Here is a 17,433-nt window from a genome sequence, read left to right on the forward strand (position 1 = left end):
GATGCTCAACAGATTCTCATTGCGTCAAAAGCCTTGACCGAGTCTAAAGCACAATATTATAATATAATGATGTGAAGCTCTACTATGAATGAACTATACATACAATACATTTTATTCAGTCGGTCTAATGGCATTAATAATTCTGTGGTGTCTGGAATTCCACATTTAAACACAAAAAATGACCTCAATGCAGAAGATATTGGCAGGTTAAGGGCTTGGCTCTCTCACACAGCTGGCTGTTGTTTTAATCGGGCAAAGTCTCAATCAAAGAGGTCAAGGGGTCGCCCTCTGTTCAAAAAGGCTGCCGAGCTAATGCTGAACAGGCGAAAAGCAGGGCAGTGCCCATGCTGAGCTGTGCATCCACTCAAACACACACACACACACATAGCTGTTTGATTCATGCTGCTATGTTGAGTGAAGAGGAAACAGCCACACTCAGTACCACTAATGCTCAGCTACATTTCTGGAAAGCTGAAACAGGTATTGCAACGACAAAATACAAATACAGTAAACAGCAGAATCTGCAGTCAAGTGCCAGTTTGGTAAGACAGGGTCTCTAAGGCAACACCAAGCAAATGGGGCTCTAACCATTGTAATTACACAAACTTAATCAAACAAAATAGTGGTCACAATATCCTGAAGAATAGACCTACATGTACAATAAACATAGGAACAATTCCACCAGTGTGAAAAACCTCTGAGGAATTTGTGAAGAAAAATATTGTTCATGAAAATTTCAGCAGTATTTCGACCCCTGAAATCTGTCTTTCTCCTACAGTAACCCAGTACACAGACAGGTGTACATCTCTAGTACAGTACTTCCTCCAGCTAAGACATGGAGCCGAAAGAGTTCACTCTCTGACACTCTCAGTTCTTCTATTCGTCTTCTCTGTCTGTTTCGTGAGGAGGAGAGAGGGATAAGTATTCTGCACCAGGTTTGGTCATGAGCGAGTGGTTTGATGAGCCAAATGGTTAGCAGAAGACAGCCAATTTACAGGCTAGTGTGCATGGTGGACGTGACCAGCAATGTCTCAGTGATGCATCAGTCACCTGCCACTCAATACAGTCGAACATCAGCCAGCCGACACTCAACGCACCCTGACTCATTCTGTCTGTCTGTCAGTATGTCTGTCTGTCCGTCTCTCTCTCTCCACGCTCCACTCACTTTCTCTTCTCATATTACTCTGTTTGCTGTTTGAGGGTTGTCGATGTTCAACAATTATCCCTTGATAAAAAGACCACCTGATAGGCTTCTGTCTGCTGACACTATTCAACCCGAACTTGAAAGGTGGTCCCCTCTGACAAAGCATGCTGAATCTGTAGCGGGTATAATAACAGCCCTTCTCTTTTAGGCTGCCTTTGATGTCAATTATATTCACTTCTCCACAGTCCCAAGCCTACTTTCCGACAGATAATGCACAGCAAGGTAACAGTGTGTCAAGGTGCGGCGTCATCAACATTTTACACAAACCAACCCAGAGTGTATGGAAATGAACAAGACGAAAAAATGTGCTTCCTACAAACATCACAGCCAGAAATAGGTAGACAAAATGAAACCAAAAAAAAATAAAAAAAATGTCCTACCTCTTTCACAGGAGCGGCCCAGGTAACCGGTTCCAGAGCAGTCACACACATAGCGGTTCCAGCCCTCTCTACAGACCCCGTTGTTTTGGCAGGGGTTGCTCAGGCACTGTTTGGGGGGTTCCTTGGAGCAGGAGGGCTTGACCCCAGCGGCCTTCTGGACCTCGGCCAGGCGTCGGACATCCTTACTCTGTCCGTCAATGAACAGATCCCGGATGCAGCCGACGTAGCCGTAGTTGAGCAGCGCTGTCCACACCTCAGTGGGGAACACCAGGCCCATTTTGTTCTCTGGCAGACCCCCGAGGTAGAGGTTGTCATCCAAGTCCAGGATCTCACTCTCCCCAGGGGCTGTGTAGGCGGTGCGGAGGGTGTTGATGGAGATGGTACCTGGGCACACAAGAGGGGTGGGAGGTGGGAGAGTAAAAACAAATATTATATATATTTTTGGCTAATATGAGGTAATTTACCAGATGGGCAGACTGTAACATGTACTCATGACTGCAGGTGCCAAAAGACGCTTTGCAAAAATACAAATACAGATAGAAGGCCCAATTTAAGGATGGTTTGATGAAGAAATTAGCTTAATTAGTGTTACCCGTCTAGACAGGGTCAAGATTTTCTTCATTTAGAATGACTGATGAGTGTTGATAAGACACATTAATCACAGGACAGCTAGTCTATTAGTAGCCTAATCTGGGATCCCTAAGAGTATCCTCTCCATTTTCCTTGGATTTCCCATAATAAATCTCCTTTATCTATGAAGCAGTGGTCATAAAAAAGAAGAGAGGGAAAGAAAAATCAGTGCCCCCTCTATCATTTCAGCCAACCAAACAAAAAAACCCATCGTAGCCATCTTTTTGAACTTGATTAACGGACTGCAGGCTGTTTTTTCACCCTGTCTCTCCTTCTGTTTGCCTCTCCAACACATAAACCTGCAATGAGAGTTCGTGTGTTTCCCCACCATGATTTATCGCTCTCATTCAGGTTTAATTCTCGATCTGGAGCACGGTAAACAACAGCGGACATGACTGGACTGTAAAGCTGTGGAAAGGAAGGCCTTACTGTGGGACTCAGGCCGGGTGATTAATTTGTGTATGGATCTGTTACTCTCAGTGCAGGAGCCATTGTGGATCTTTAATTAATGGCGGCTGCCTTCACTGCCCACATCCTCGTCCAGTAATCTATATACCATAGTGCTGAAGAACAGCCGGGGCCACTGCCTGTGGAGAGTGGCAGAAAAATAGTAGGCTAAGGATGCTGAAAAATAAAATTGCCATACTTTAATAATTTGCATTTTGATTGGCAGATGCATGCCATGGCAGATATGAAAGAGCTATGAGCTCATTGCCTTGGGGTAAACGGCAGGGTCCTAACTGCTTGTATGCAGAATAAGAGAACAGCTTTTAAGTTACTCATATTCTCCAAATGTTTTGTTGGAAAACAAGCCTCAAGCCACACATGAATTTTCAGCAGGGCTTCCTGGCACATTTTAGAGACACATTAGACGTTAAATGTGTCCTGTTATGTTTCATTACAGCTAGCATTAGCATACATAAATGTATGTATTACAATTTATGTTATGATAAATATCTATATCTGTATGTATTCTATGAAAGTAAAATGTTTTTCTTGTTTTGCTTTGCTTTTTTAATCTCTCAAATCTGAAGAAAGACAAATTTAGAAAAATCTCTCTATTGGCTTGTATTCATTTTAGTCGTGTTCTCTCTCTGTAGCCAAGGTGAGCCGGCCCTCTTGCACCAAATGCTTGAAAGAGACAGCTAAGGACCTAGTGCACAATGATTAACCTGGTCCTAGTAACATGTTCCAGCTCTTTTCTCGGGGTCTTGGCCCCAGGCATCTGTTCCAGCACTTTCCTTCAACCCACCCACTGCCCCCCCACTCTCTCCAGCCACAGCTGTTGTGACTTCCAAGCTTTGCACACTTGGCAAGGGCCACCCGTCATGCAGCCAGAACAGCTCCCTCCAGGTTATAGCTAACGAGCTCACTACATCAAACTCATTAGCAGGGAAAGTTTTCTCAGAATGGAGCAGGTGCCCAGTTGAGGAACGAGCGTCAGTGTGGTCAGTGTGATTTGTGATGGAAATATATACACTCCAATTATGTGTAAATGTATAGCAGCCAGCTACTATGTCACTACATGACAGGTTGTGGTTCCCATCTGAAATACGTAAGTAAATACTTCAGGGGAGTCACTTCGCCTAATGGCTTCATTAGATCCCTCTGCAGCTATACTTGAGTCTTATCACAGAGTTGCGAAGGTTCTTGAATGGCGGAGAATGCTATTAAGTCTACAGTAAGCATGTCTGTCTAAACTGATGTAAGTGGAAGACAAGAGAGGCATGTCAGCATCTTTCAGACATCTGCTCAGAGTGCTCTGCTCACTTGTCACAGTCCTGTAAGGAAGTGTGTAAACACAGTCAAGCTATGTTAAGTCAGAAGGCACTATACAATCCCATGGGGACATGAGCCATCATCAGGCTGCCGACATGAGAAACATAACACACGCACTGTAGAATTGCCTATGTTTGGGACATTATTTATAGCCAAAAGGGAAGGGAAAATGTCTTTGTGAAAGCTACCAAACATAAAAGAGGAGGAGATGGATACAGAACAAGATGGGAACATGAAGATAAAGAAGTCTGGAAAGGAGATGAGGGAGGAGTATATGATGACAGATAAGACCAGCAAAGCTGAAAGCAGATGAGGGACCACAGCAGCAAATAACATCTAGAGAAGCGAGTACAGCATATATAGCAGAGTTGATCAAAATGATGGTGATACATAAGGATGACAATGAATAATGATGATGACGGTCTAATGATGATGATCAAGATCACAGTGACTCCAGTCCTGTCTCTGTCTCTCTGTCCGTATGACATGACCCATAAGTGGTATTCCATCATCAAACCTGAAGGCAGGGACTCCACATGACAGCTCAGATCTCCCTCGCACTTTCTGCATCAGCAGCCAGGCTCAACTTGGCATGATGTCCCCTAACCCCACTCACACATCTCCACAACATGTTAGACAGGGGATTACTGCAATCCAGTTAGGGCGATACGGCCAAATCTCTCTATGTGATTGGATTCTCTGTAGACAGCCTTGCGAGTGGGCCATGGGAAGGGGGTTGTGTTGTCTATGTTAGTGTGTGTATATGTGAGTGTGTGTGAGGTGGTGGAGTGTGTGTGTGTGTGTGTGTGTGTGTGTGTGTGTGTGTGTGTGTGTGTGTGTGTGTGTGTGTGTGTGTGTGTTCGGGCTGGAGGTTGGGGGGGCAACAGAGCAATGTCCATGTAATGTCTCTGATGAGTGACCCACGGCACTCCCAGCTCGAAAGCCCTCACTTAAAAGCAGAGTGTCTCTTAGCGTCTCTAATGCATTGAGGTTAGAAGATGTTGTCTGAGAGCAAGAGTCCATTTACAGGCTTGCTTCCAGCAGGAAGAGCAGACTAAACTAAATAGGGCAGAGATCATTATCCACCATTGTCATGGCTGAACTAAGTGTTGCACATAGGGGACCCGGCTACAGATAATTATGTCTAGCTGCTTCTGTTGCACTTTTGTTGAGTGACGTGCTTGGTGGTGTGTATTAATAAAACATCTGAAACACAGATGAAAACCCCAGTGCACCATATGTTTCGTGACTCAGCCCCTCATGGGACTCTGTGTAGACTGGTGAATTAATTTCTTATTTTTGAAAATTACTTTAATTCTATCAAATATTAAAAGGTATAGCAAGTGGGTGTTAGGGTGAATAGTACTACAAAGGCCAACTTGAAAACAGCAGGTTTGCAGCAGGAGAGACTTGACTTTTGTTATGGACCTGCACATGTAGACTATTTGAGTGTCTAATATGGTAACAGGGAGCGGGCAAGTTCAGCCTGGCTATCTGTGATAAGGTAACAGAAAAAGGTATCATGAAGCAAATTGAAAAGATGTCTTGCATATTCTAAAGCTGTCAAGTGCTATTTATACTGTAATGTTGGTTGCCAAACACATTACAGCTAATTTGAAATGAAAGACATTTTCACGCCTAGTGTAAAAATGTAATTGTTTAGAAGTAAATGGAGTAAGGTTAAGCAATTATCATTAGACTGATCAACATATTTTATATTAATATGGGTTTGTAATATAGACGATATATAGACTATGTATAATTAACATGTCACAACATACACTGTATGCTTCAAACCCAAACATTTCCTTGAACTTTTCTTAAGATTTTCTTATATTTGTCCCTACAACTCTTTGTTTCTTTATTTTACAAAGCTGTTCAGCATCTATACTCAACTTCAACCACAATAATTTGTGTAGCAATAATTGTGAAGAAGAAAATGAATATAAATGTGCATTTAAGAAAAAAACAGGGACATTTATTGTCAACATTTTCTTTGCACAAACACTGCTATGTAACACAATATTTTAGATTGCATCTGTTCTATTGGAATGGATCATGCATGAAGCTCATTTGGAAGAAGGGACACTGCGTGAATGGACAGTAAATGCTAATGCCTCCATCTAGTGTGCAGTGCACACATCATTACACATTGCAAACAATAGAGCTTTGTGCATCTTGAGATGCAATATTTAAGATTTGAGTATTGCATACTTGTAAACTATGTGCTTTGTCTCCTTTGATAGTTTAACTATCGCTGACAAATTAGACGATTTAATCAATTTCCCAACAAGACAACTGCTTTGTGACTTGAAGCAGTGTGTGTGCACTGTGGCTGGGCATCCTAGCCATAGTAGCTCTACTCATATGGGATGTCATCACATTGCAGAGACCTTTCATGTCTCCTTTCTACTCTAGTATGTATGCGTTCAAGCCTTAGACTTGAGGAAAGAAAAAAAAGTTATTCTGAAATGTCATTAGTGCACAGCTCAGCATTGCACTGTGCAGTAACTGTCTCAGTCCTGGGAGAGACCACCTCCTGTTTCCATGGAAACTTAGGCAGGGTAGACAGAGAGAACAGCAAGTAGAGAGAGCTCGACCAACAAAAAAGATGTATGATAGCTTGTGTAGATGTGTGTGTGTATATTGTATGTGTGTGTTTGTGTGGGTGGGTGATGGGGAGTTAATAGACAAATAATGAACAGAATCTAATTTGGCAACACAAGATTTCCTGTAGTTTTGGCTACCATAATTCAATGTTGTTGGTTTATGTTATTTGAGAAGTCACCCACTGCTATTTCTTCCACTCTTATAGCTCAAGCTAAGCCACTCAATACTGTATAGGCTATTATTCAGCCATCTCAATTGTATAATATGAATTTCTATGCAATTCTCCAAAAGCATACAATGAACAACTCAGTGGTCAATGTAGTTGAACTTGAAATCCAGGGGAAAAAAAAGTATTGTACAACCCTAATGTACATGAATGGGCTTTATTGCTGTTTTAGCAATGTGTATAGCTCTATTTAGAACCCTAACTCAGTGTCGCTTCTGGGGGTAATGAAACAGTTAATCTAATTTCCACCTCTTGAGATGGAGTGGAAAACATGGTCAGGGGGTATATCTAATTTGCAGCATGACATTGCAAGGCCTTGGCTCTAAGCACACACTAACAAATTGCTGCTTAGATAAGCAAATCAACAGGGACCAGAGCAGTGCGACACAGGGGCTTGGAGGACACAATGGGACAGGGGGCAAAGCTATCTTGTGGCAAGGCATGACTGAGTGGACGCAATCGCTACCTATGACAAGTACAGTAGGTGGCACTCCATTTGAAGTTAGGTGACACCTACCAAAGCCTCTTTACATAGGTAACCCTGTTTAAAAAGCCCATCCAGTGCAGACAAATGTTAACATGATTAATTTGCACTGATGATGTAGTAGTGGCCTTGACATGGTACTGTGTATCATTTTCACGCAGAAAAGTTAACTGCTACTCTGGTAGTTACGTCCGAAGTTACATCGGTGTACAGCTATGCTTCTGCTTTACTTTATGCTGAAGATTTCAGGATGTGCTTTTTGTATTGGGCTGATAAATGAGTCTATGAATGAATAACTCGCCTGGACAGTTCATCATCTTCATACACTGAAGCAGCAACAGTTTTGCTCTGTCTAAAGACATGTACTGTAGCTCAATAACAACGTTGCACCAAACACACAATACGTGTTTTGCCAGAATATGTAAAATTGACAAGAAAGCAAGTACTCTACCTGATCTGCCATCTCGTTGGAAGTCCACATGGTACCACTCGCCATCATTGACCTTCTTATTGACTGCCTTGGTCTTGGTGGTTCCTGAGCCCATATCAAGCAGCAGGTACAGGTGGCCATCTAGCATCTCAATGGCAAAGAAGTCCACCTTGAGAGTCTGCGGGCTCGTGGAATCCTTTGGCGGCTGCTTGGGCTTTCCATGACTAAAGAGGAGCAGGCCATTAGGCTCTGTGGTGCGGAAGTCAAAGGAGATGGAGCCCGTCTTCTTAGCGTTCCACTTGTTGAGGATGATAAAAGACTCTGGCGTCTCGAATGTGATGGGGTCCAGTGTGGCCACATTCTCACACTTGAAGGCCACGATGCCGTGGATCTTCATCTTGGCATCACCCTGTTTGGCCAGCCTGGACAGCTCAAGCCTCACATCGTTGTTTTTGTACACAACCTGGTTAAGTGAGGGGAGGGAACATAGTAAGTTATACAGCCATGCATACAGTAGAAAATATCAGACTAAAGACGTGTGTCTGACTTCAATTTCTGTTTGCAGTGCATAATCATTAGAATATGTTACAGGTTATCTGATTGGTCCTGTGAATAAGTATTATAGCATTCTGTAATTACTGATTACATGATAATACCGCACATTAAAGAATCAGTGTTAAAACATGTATTATGAAATATGTAAAACAGCAGTTGTCCATGTGACCCTCATCCCCCCAGGACAACATGCCATATAAGCACGGTATGCATGGCTCATCATTGGCACACTGCACCTATGCGTGAGGAACTGTGTCTAACTGGCACCAAATGTCACTCACATCAACCTGCTCTCTTTGCTCCCCAGCTGAAGCCTCCACAACACATAGTGTTCTCTCGCTGGGTGCAGTGGAAAGCAAATACTTGCGACATTTTGACTTTTAGCTTTCATCTCAACTGAAGGACGAGATATCAGTTGAAATCAATGAGGCTAATAGTTGAAGAAAATGATTATATCTGGTACCATCTCCTGATGTTGTATGTGAAAAGTGAGACGGAGAGTGATACAAGTAAACAGCTGTCTTGTTTGCAGGTGTGGGGTAAAAATGCTGACCAAGGCCCCTGTTGGAGCCTCTGATTAGAATAAAAGCCTGCAGATGATGGATGTGCCTCTCTAAAGCCATTTAAGAACATCTAGATTAATCAATCAGTGCCCACACACACACATACATACATAACATACATAACACATGTAACACACATACATACATAAATACATGCATACATACATACATAACATACATAATAACTTTAGGAAAAATGCTAGAACGTTAAATTCAGTAATGTGAAACAACTGAATATTTTGACAGAAAAAACCCGTAACGATCATCCCATACTCACTGACCATCTCACAGACTCTGTAAACCGTACAGGTTTGGTATCGGGATGCTTGACTAAATTAAGTGCATTAGTGCTGTGACCTTTGAGGCGCCATGTGCTGTAGAGCAAAGGCGCTGACGAGACAGACAGTAGCAGCCCATTATAATAAATGAGCTATAATGTCATTAAACAACCTATTAACCATTGATGAGAAGCATTATCTTATGGTACACTGCAAGTAACGGCGACTTAACAATTTGCCTACCTGATCAATCTTTACTTACTGCCCTTTCTGTCAGTAGTCAACTCCGTGCCAAATTGCGTATGAAATTCTGACAGTAATCTGCATTGCCATATCTTAAATAAAAAAGGCAGGATGTGGAGCGGCCTTCCAAATATTGCAGAAGGCTCCCCATGCATTCTTAGTCATACTGTAGCTGAGCATATTTATTTCTTTGAGTTACCAATAGAATTTGAATAGCAGCCAAGACAGTGCAAAAGTACTCTTAATGTTTCTTAATGTTTTCTCTAATGAGTCAATCAAAAAATATCTGTAAAAACCTAAAAAGTAGCTACAATATGTGCGGATGGCACTGCATAGCACACTGTGTAGGAAATCAAACAAGAGTGCTAATTGGCAACAGTCTTACAAAAATTAGAGACAGCCGTACCCTCGTCATTATCCAATCTGCGTAATGAAAGAGTATCTAGTGTAACTGCAGCTGTAACAACAAGGAACCCTCTGTCTGGTTACATCAAATTTTCATGTGAGAAACAAATTATCATTTTGGTGAATGTCAAAACATTTTGATTTTAACATCCATGTGATCATGTTATTTCAATAATTATTGCCCTCCCAAGTGCCTCGAAGTGTTTTAATACAATTATAATGTGTCAATCAGTTAGCAAAGCAAATGTTATTATAATGAGAACGAAGAACTCAAACACAAAGCTAAGGATATGTCAACAGTCTGCTAGGAACAAGGATACAGGAGCACCTAATGTTTAACAACTGCCCCCAGGGGGGTGCAGGGAAAGCCAATGATCTCTTCCACACTGCTCTACTTCCACTAATTGGCAGGCATAGATATCAAGTGACGAATAACCCATCATGGTTAAAGCATGCATATTTATTTCCATAATAATACAGTTATAATGGCAAATCTATATTGCTTGCTACTAGCCAAATCAAATGAGTTACAGTTGTTGAAAACACTGCTCCCATGTTCTTTATTTGCTGTCATGTTAAGGGTTCACCTGAAAACAGGGACACCTCCTATGGGATTGCATTTGTATGGAGCATTATGTTTATCACTGAATCACATCTACCGTGTCTAACAGTGAAGGCAGGGGGGATTCAGAGCAGCGCATCAGAATTAGGTGAGCTCACTGACTTAGTTTGCTGTAATAGCTTGTGACTGACTGTATCGTCCTGCGCTGTTTAACTGCAGGGTAAACAGTAAACAGATAACTTTATTCCAACATCTTTATCATCCCTTTGTTTATTTTTGAAGACACTATCAAAATCCTTTGAAAGGAGTATTCACAAGTCTGACGCAGAGCCAAATGTAATGTTTAAGAGATTCCATGGAAATAGATAAAAGGGAAACAAAAGGCAATTTGACAAGAATCTCTTGGCAGAGGAAAGGATGTAAAAGAGTAAAGGAATAAAGGATGCTATCTTTGAAGCAGGGCTGCAGGCCTGCCTGCTGGAGAAAGACTTTAGTCATACAGACTAAAGGTGCAACAGATACTGCCAATAAACCACAATCAATTCTTACGAGTCAAGACAAAGGGCACCTTATAGATTTAAAGGAGCTTTGGTCTGAGCTATGGGACTCCTGCTGCACGCCGTCACAGTGGTGCTGCACTAATTTGTCATCAAGCTAGGGCTGTGACATCTGAGCTATTACTGCACCACCGTTTGTTTTGTCATCAGAACCAACAGGCAGGCGTGGCAACTCAGACTAGGATCTATAGACTAATACTGCAACAAGCCACATGGGAGCAGGCCATCAATCAGAGGCCGCGCCACAATGCTGTTTGACCACTGCTCATATGTTATCATCCTCAGAGCAGGATGCACAGAGAAGTTGACCTGAGACGGGGCTTTTCTGTTTAATCCAACAGGCTGGGCAGGACGGTGCGGAGAGGTCACTCGAACAGATCATCACTCTAACATATGTGCTAAAAAACATCAGCCACAGCTTAAAGACATCAAACTAACCATGTTGTTGTTTTTAGAACGGAATCTCCTTAGTTTCTTTTTGTCTGTCTTATTATTGGCATTAGCATTGTGTGGTAAAATTAGATAAGGAATATTTATAAGATCATTTAAATGATCTCAGGAGGAGAGAAAAGGACAAAATGGAAAAACTGTGTCTCTCACATCTACTTGGAACAATTCAGTGCATTGATCTCTGGATATTAGAGAGCAGCTGCTGTGGTTTGGTTGAACAAGAGCAGTGAGGGCAGCTCGGTGGGGTGGATGACCATGCGTACAGTGCCCCTATCCCCTATCCCCTCCCTTTGTCTCCACATCTCCAGCACCTCAGAGAAATGCTGTTAACTAAGACAGGCCCCTTAACAAGCCCGGCTCTAATGAGCTGTAGATGGAGTGTGGACATGTGGTCCACACCCTGCCTGCTCATTAAGCAGAGCTGCCTCAGAACTTTCTGAGTGGTTCACTGAGGACGAGACTCTCGGCTGGAGGTGACAGAGAAAATGTAGGACACCGTAGGAGCGAGAGAAGCTACGGAAAAGAGAGAGGAGAGGAGAGAGATGAGGAAAAGGGGAAATAGCTTTTGGAATTAAAAGATAAATGGATGGATCCTTTTGCAGCACTTTGGAGATTTGCCTTGCAGATATCTTGGTATATCCCTGGTGGCTCCTGAAGTAAATGCTTTAGGTCAGAATCCCTATTAACCACCCAAAATAAAAAATGCAACTGTACTGCTCAAACCGAGGGGTAGAACATATGAACCCGCTAGTAGAGAAATGACCTATCTCTCCCTCTTTCTCTCCCTCTTACTCTCCCTCTACCTCTCTCTATCTCTCCCTCTCTTAGGATAAAGTACAAAGTATGTGCTTAGTTGAGCACACATACGCCCCAGAGTAACAGAAAACATATGTGAGAGGGGGGGATGACAAATGACAAGTCATGTCATGAGCCAGATTCAAATGGCCCAATATGCCACCGAGCATCCCAGAGACAAAATCTTTGTGTGCTGAATTCAAAACTTCAACTAACAACCAACCCATATGTCAAAACAAAGATGTACATTTCTGTAACTTTTTTTTCTTACTGTTGTGTGCTCAGATTTTTCAAGGTACAACTTAGCCAGCGTTTCTTATATTGCGCATTTCCAACAGAATATTTGGCAGCATTTTTCAAAGTTGAATTTCTGCAGAACAGAAATATCCCATCAGGTACTGTATATTCCCCTGTGGAGTGATAGTGAGGTGTATAGTGTGTTGGACCCGCTCATGAAAATTCAACTGCCTGATCTCAGGATCACCGCTCCTCTTTGAAGTACACCTGACGGAGCTGTACAAACCTTGTGGTAAACCCCACACCAAGACAGGCTTCTACTTGTGTGTTTATGCGCTGTTTACCTCGCTGATGCGTGCACGTGTGTGTGTGTGTGTGCGTGCGTGCGTGTGTGTTTGTGTGAGTGCACTGAGGGGGTGGTAGAGGGAAAATAAAGTGAGAGATAGAGAGAAACAGAGGAGAGAGAAGCCAAAAAAAGAAGAGTAAAGGATGAGACAGGGTCAGTGTGTGGGTGGAAGGGCCTGTTCTGGAGTCCTAAGGTGAAAGCCGGTCATATCCTGTACACCCACCACCCTCAGAGTGCACAGAGAAGTGCTGTTTACCTCCTTGAGGCAGCCCATAAAGTTGTTGCTAACAGGCGATCCAGGCAGGTCAGCTGTGCTAGGACTGCCTCCAACATAGAAAAAGTCGTCAGAGCCTAGCATGGTGTAGTCTTCTTGTGTATATCCTGTGGTGGTCAGAATCCCATCCACGGATATTGTTACCTAGACAACAAAGCACAGGGAAAGGACACGCTATACTCAGCCTATATACTGCAGTCTTGTTGCCTTTCCTTCTTGTTGTCTATGATAGATTTCCCTATGCACGTTTTTCTGAAACCCATTTTCATGTCTGTTTTAATTGGCTTTTTTCTTGTTTTATTCATTATTATTATTTTGTCCAGTTTAGGATTAGTTGAAAGACTGCAAGCCCCCAAGGGAATGCTATTCTAGTTAGGGAGTTAATGGACTGCCCAGACTACAGTGTTAGTATTGCCCCTACTGCAACTCAAAAGTACTTTAGCAGACACAAAAATGGTGTTAGTAAAATGTTATCTAGGTTAGTTTAACTAAATTTCATATTAGTACGTCCAGCAGTTTCTACAAAAGAAATTAGAACGTGCTACAGGGTTAGAGAGGGAGCACATGCTATTAGAAGCACAATCACGTTTTAGCATAGGATAATGAATGAAGGTTTTTGTGAGAAAATAAGCATGCATGCCTTTGTCTTTTCTTTTTGCATGCATGCACGCAAAAAGAAAATTTTCCCAAATTGTTAATAGGGTTAAGGAGTCAGTATTTTGACACTTGGCACTGTGTCAGATGCATGCAAAAGCGCGTGGATACTGCGAAAGCCACAAAAGAGAAATTAAAAAAGCACCAGAGAAGCACCAATGACAAACACAGCTCAACTGTTACACTCGTGTGGACAAATGAGCAGTGGGGCATTTGCAGCGCGTATTCAAAGTGCATGCCATGCAAAGTGAATGGGAATAGAACTGGCTGAGCCAAAGAGCATCAGGCCAGCCAGCCAGGAGAAGGTCCTCCTTGTTAACCACTGCTTGATGCAAAAGGCTCGAAACGATGCTCCTAAAAAGGTGGATCAAACAGAATTGGACAGGAAACAAGTGAAATAAGGAGGGTGAAACCAATGAATGAACCAAGAAATTAAAGGAGGATTCAAAAAGTAAGCAGAAGAGTACCAACCGCAGTTCCCCTTTTTTTGTTAATGACGTCTACAGTAAAAAAAGAAAGAAAAGAAACACACGGCAAACCCAAACTAAGAAACAATTAGAATGATATCTACCGAACAATGTAGTTTGTTTACCATAGCGTGTCCAATGCCTGAGTGCTTTGTGGAAAAGGGGGGAGAAAGGAAATTAAAAACTGTGAACAGAATAACGATTGTTACTCAAAAAATATATGATGGTCACTATTGTTAGTACATTGTTAAACGTCAAAAAACGATATTGGTTAGTAGAATGACACATTCCATGAATGATATGTTAGTTTGTTTTCAAAGCATGTTAGTAACAGAGAGAAAAAGGGCAAAATAAGTTTAACAAGAAAAAAGCAGACTAAAGGAACTAACAAGAATGCACCACAAGCGGTGCCAGAGCTCAATCTGCGACTCCCTATACGTTCCTCATGGTGTTTTCACACCATGTTCTGTGTGTGACCAGACTGCTGAGTGTAGCAGAAACATCACCCCACCCAAGCCCTGACAAAAGGATATGATTGACAGACATCAAATGGTTCATAAGAAAGAATGCCTAAAGCACATCAGTCGACCCTCTTTAACGAAAGTCCTAAGTTCAAGTCCACATTTTTCATCATTTTATATATTTTTTTCCCTTTGGGTGCTTTTATTGTTATTAATTTTTGTCTTTTTGTACTTGGTTTTTGGATTGAAACCAATCCGCTGTTACAATCTTTCCAGCTCTCATACAATACTGTACCTCCTTTTGGTCTTATTGATGAACTTTAGGATCACTTTACTGCAGTGAGACAAAGCAAAGAAGACCCTGACACAGAATGAGGAGGATGGAGATTTTGATTCCCCCACAGAGCATGCACTCATTATGCATTCTTTGTTTTGTGTTTTTTCACAATTCAAATACAGTGAATGTTCAAGCTGGCCAAATTCTTAGCATTACCAATAATCAATTTGCTGATTATGCAAAAGAAGCAGTTTTGTTATTGAGATGAAGGCAAAAGTTTCCCACCATATGAGCAGGAACAAATCTAGAGATGTTGTGTTAATATTGTGTTAGCAAAAAACTTGTTTTAACCTAAATATTATTGCAAAATCTCATCAAGATAAATAAATATTAAATAATATGTATGATTCAGAAGGCTAATAGAAGACCTACACTGCCATGTGGCACGTTTGTCCCAACATACCTTCATACCTTTTACATAACTTGTATGTCCTGTAAAGTCAAATGTTTCAAAATGTTCTTATTGATTTGATGCTTTTTATTAGTGTGTCCTTCCACTTCAGCTGTGGTATGTCATCCTCACCATCACTGACTGCTCAATAACTATGTTAACTTGCATACTAGCACTGCAATATTCCTTCAGCTGTGGTGTGAGGATATGACAAAACTTGGCCTGTGATCAAATGTTGGTTTAGACAGAGAAAAATAATGCATTGACACTTGTGAGTCTATATAGTCTCATATTCCATTTTTTAGTGAGGTAAAAGTCAATTGAAAATTGTAATTTGACTTGACATGGAATACGGAAAAAAAAAAAAAAGTTCTACCAATTAAACGCAATGCTGGATAGGCTGTATTTGTATTTGTCCTCAAAGGTTTGAATCAGCTTGAAATGCCTTGAAGGCTTTTTAAAAGCATTGCCTTCGTTATCTGTAACTTGATAGAGGTCTTGATACAGATCTAGATGTCCCTGCTCATTTGTGGCACTGTTTTATCTCCACCCAAAATCCAATTATTTAACTTATCAATCCAATTAGAAATAATTGAAAAAAAAAAAAAAATAGATTGTATGATTGTAATGATTTAGTTGCATTTGTTTTGACTCATTTACTAAGTCTCTGCATCACCCTCGGTCCTGTTACCTGACGTAGATTCCTTGTTACTTTGACATCATGCCAATCATTGTCATTAAATTTCCCATTGACTGGCTCCACCAGAGCTTCAAAGGCTCCAGACCCCAAATTAATGACGAGAGAGACAGCCCCATTTTTCAGTGCCAGGTTGACGTAATCAGCTGATTTGCCCGTGTGCAGCATCAGTCCATTCCTCTGAAGGGTTTTGAATGACAGTGTGATTTCATCACTGCTGCTTTGAATCGGGTTCAAGGACAAGTCGTAGCAGAAGAACTCCGATCCTTTGAAGGTTGCAACATATTCTTCTTTTCCTGTAGAGACAAAGAAACAGAGAAATGTGTTGCATTAACATCATGGCCGCTTGGGTGCCTGTTGTAAAGCTGTCAGAAAAATAAAAAAAAGAATGTCTGAAAAATGTTGTATTAATAATAAGCACATTGAGATTGGAGGAAGGTGGCAAACTGAAATGTGATGAAGGTACACTACACTTCTGCAGATCTTCACAGGCTTTCTATGACCAGCTGTGTGCATACAGTACCTACCTTGACCTGAGAACACAGGTATATAGAGCCCAGTGTTGTATTAGATCTTACCTATTATATGTTCCAGTTCCTCACATTTGTAATTACATGTGCAAGACAACTGCCATTCTAGGACTTTGCATTTCATACTACAAGTGGAGGTCTGCCTTGTACATGATGAGCTACTCCTTTACTGATTTCTCATTGCTCAAATGAATGTGCTCCATTGCTGCTTAAATGAAAATCCATCATTTAATTTGTGAAGAGAATTGTTTCCCTTATCTCATGCTATTGCGTGCGTGGAAATGGGAGGCTCTAAATGGCGTAATGTAGGACAGCTCTGTTTTCAGAGCATTACATTGTATTTAACCAGCTTCTTCGCCATTAATCTCACAGGATACGACTGTTCATGCAGAACGCTGCATGAAACAGTCCTGTGACAGATTCATCAGGGGTCTTCTCTCCTTTAAAGACATTCAGCTCATTCAGCTACATATTTTCTCACTAAAATTAAGCAACTGGCAATTTTATTCAGCCATAAAACACAATATTCTCAGATATGACAGGGGCTTGATAATGCGAAAATAACCTTGAGAAGAACCTTAACACTGTTATTGTGAGCTAAAAACAAAAGAAGCAGCGAGCGTCAGTGGGTGACGCATTTGAACACCCATTAGGAAGCGTTTAAAAACAGGTTTAGACAGATAACAAGCCATTAAAGCCACAAGCAGAAAATAAACCACCAAAACACAAATGGACCAAAGCATTCAATTATCATAAATGGGAAGCACTGCAGGTTTATACATATGCTTGCCAAACAAACACATACACAGACACCACATTCACACAGTCTCTCACACACAAATGCACCTGGGCACACACATGGACACACACATACGCACACACACACAC

At 41.5% G+C, this 17,433-nt stretch overlaps 1 protein-coding gene across 21 annotated transcripts in view; it reads right to left on the minus strand.

Moving 5' to 3' along the window:
• The window catches only part of LOC139910623 (neurexin-1a), a 253,219-nt gene that overhangs the window by 149,096 nt on the left and 86,690 nt on the right, over positions 1 to 17,433 (minus strand). For 11 of the 21 annotated variants that reach the window (XM_078288717.1, XM_078288716.1, XM_071897977.2 and 8 more), the window contains 5 exons: positions 16,010 to 16,311; positions 14,255 to 14,278; positions 12,991 to 13,152; positions 7,765 to 8,206; positions 1,585 to 1,968 (listed from right to left, as the gene is read on the minus strand). In XM_078288717.1, the coding sequence (XP_078144843.1) occupies positions 1,585 to 1,968; positions 7,765 to 8,206; positions 12,991 to 13,152; positions 14,255 to 14,278; positions 16,010 to 16,311 (1,314 nt within the window). Of the gene's footprint in view, positions 1 to 1,584; positions 1,969 to 7,764; positions 8,207 to 12,990; positions 13,153 to 14,233; positions 14,279 to 16,009; positions 16,312 to 17,433 lie in introns of all 21 variants that reach the window. The other 10 variants (XM_071897985.2, XM_071897984.2, XM_071897983.2 and 7 more) reach the window with 2 other exon arrangements.

Source organism: Centroberyx gerrardi, chromosome 15, assembly GCF_048128805.1.
Source record: "Centroberyx gerrardi isolate f3 chromosome 15, fCenGer3.hap1.cur.20231027, whole genome shotgun sequence".
NCBI classification, from domain to species: Eukaryota; Metazoa; Chordata; class Actinopteri; order Beryciformes; family Berycidae; genus Centroberyx; species Centroberyx gerrardi.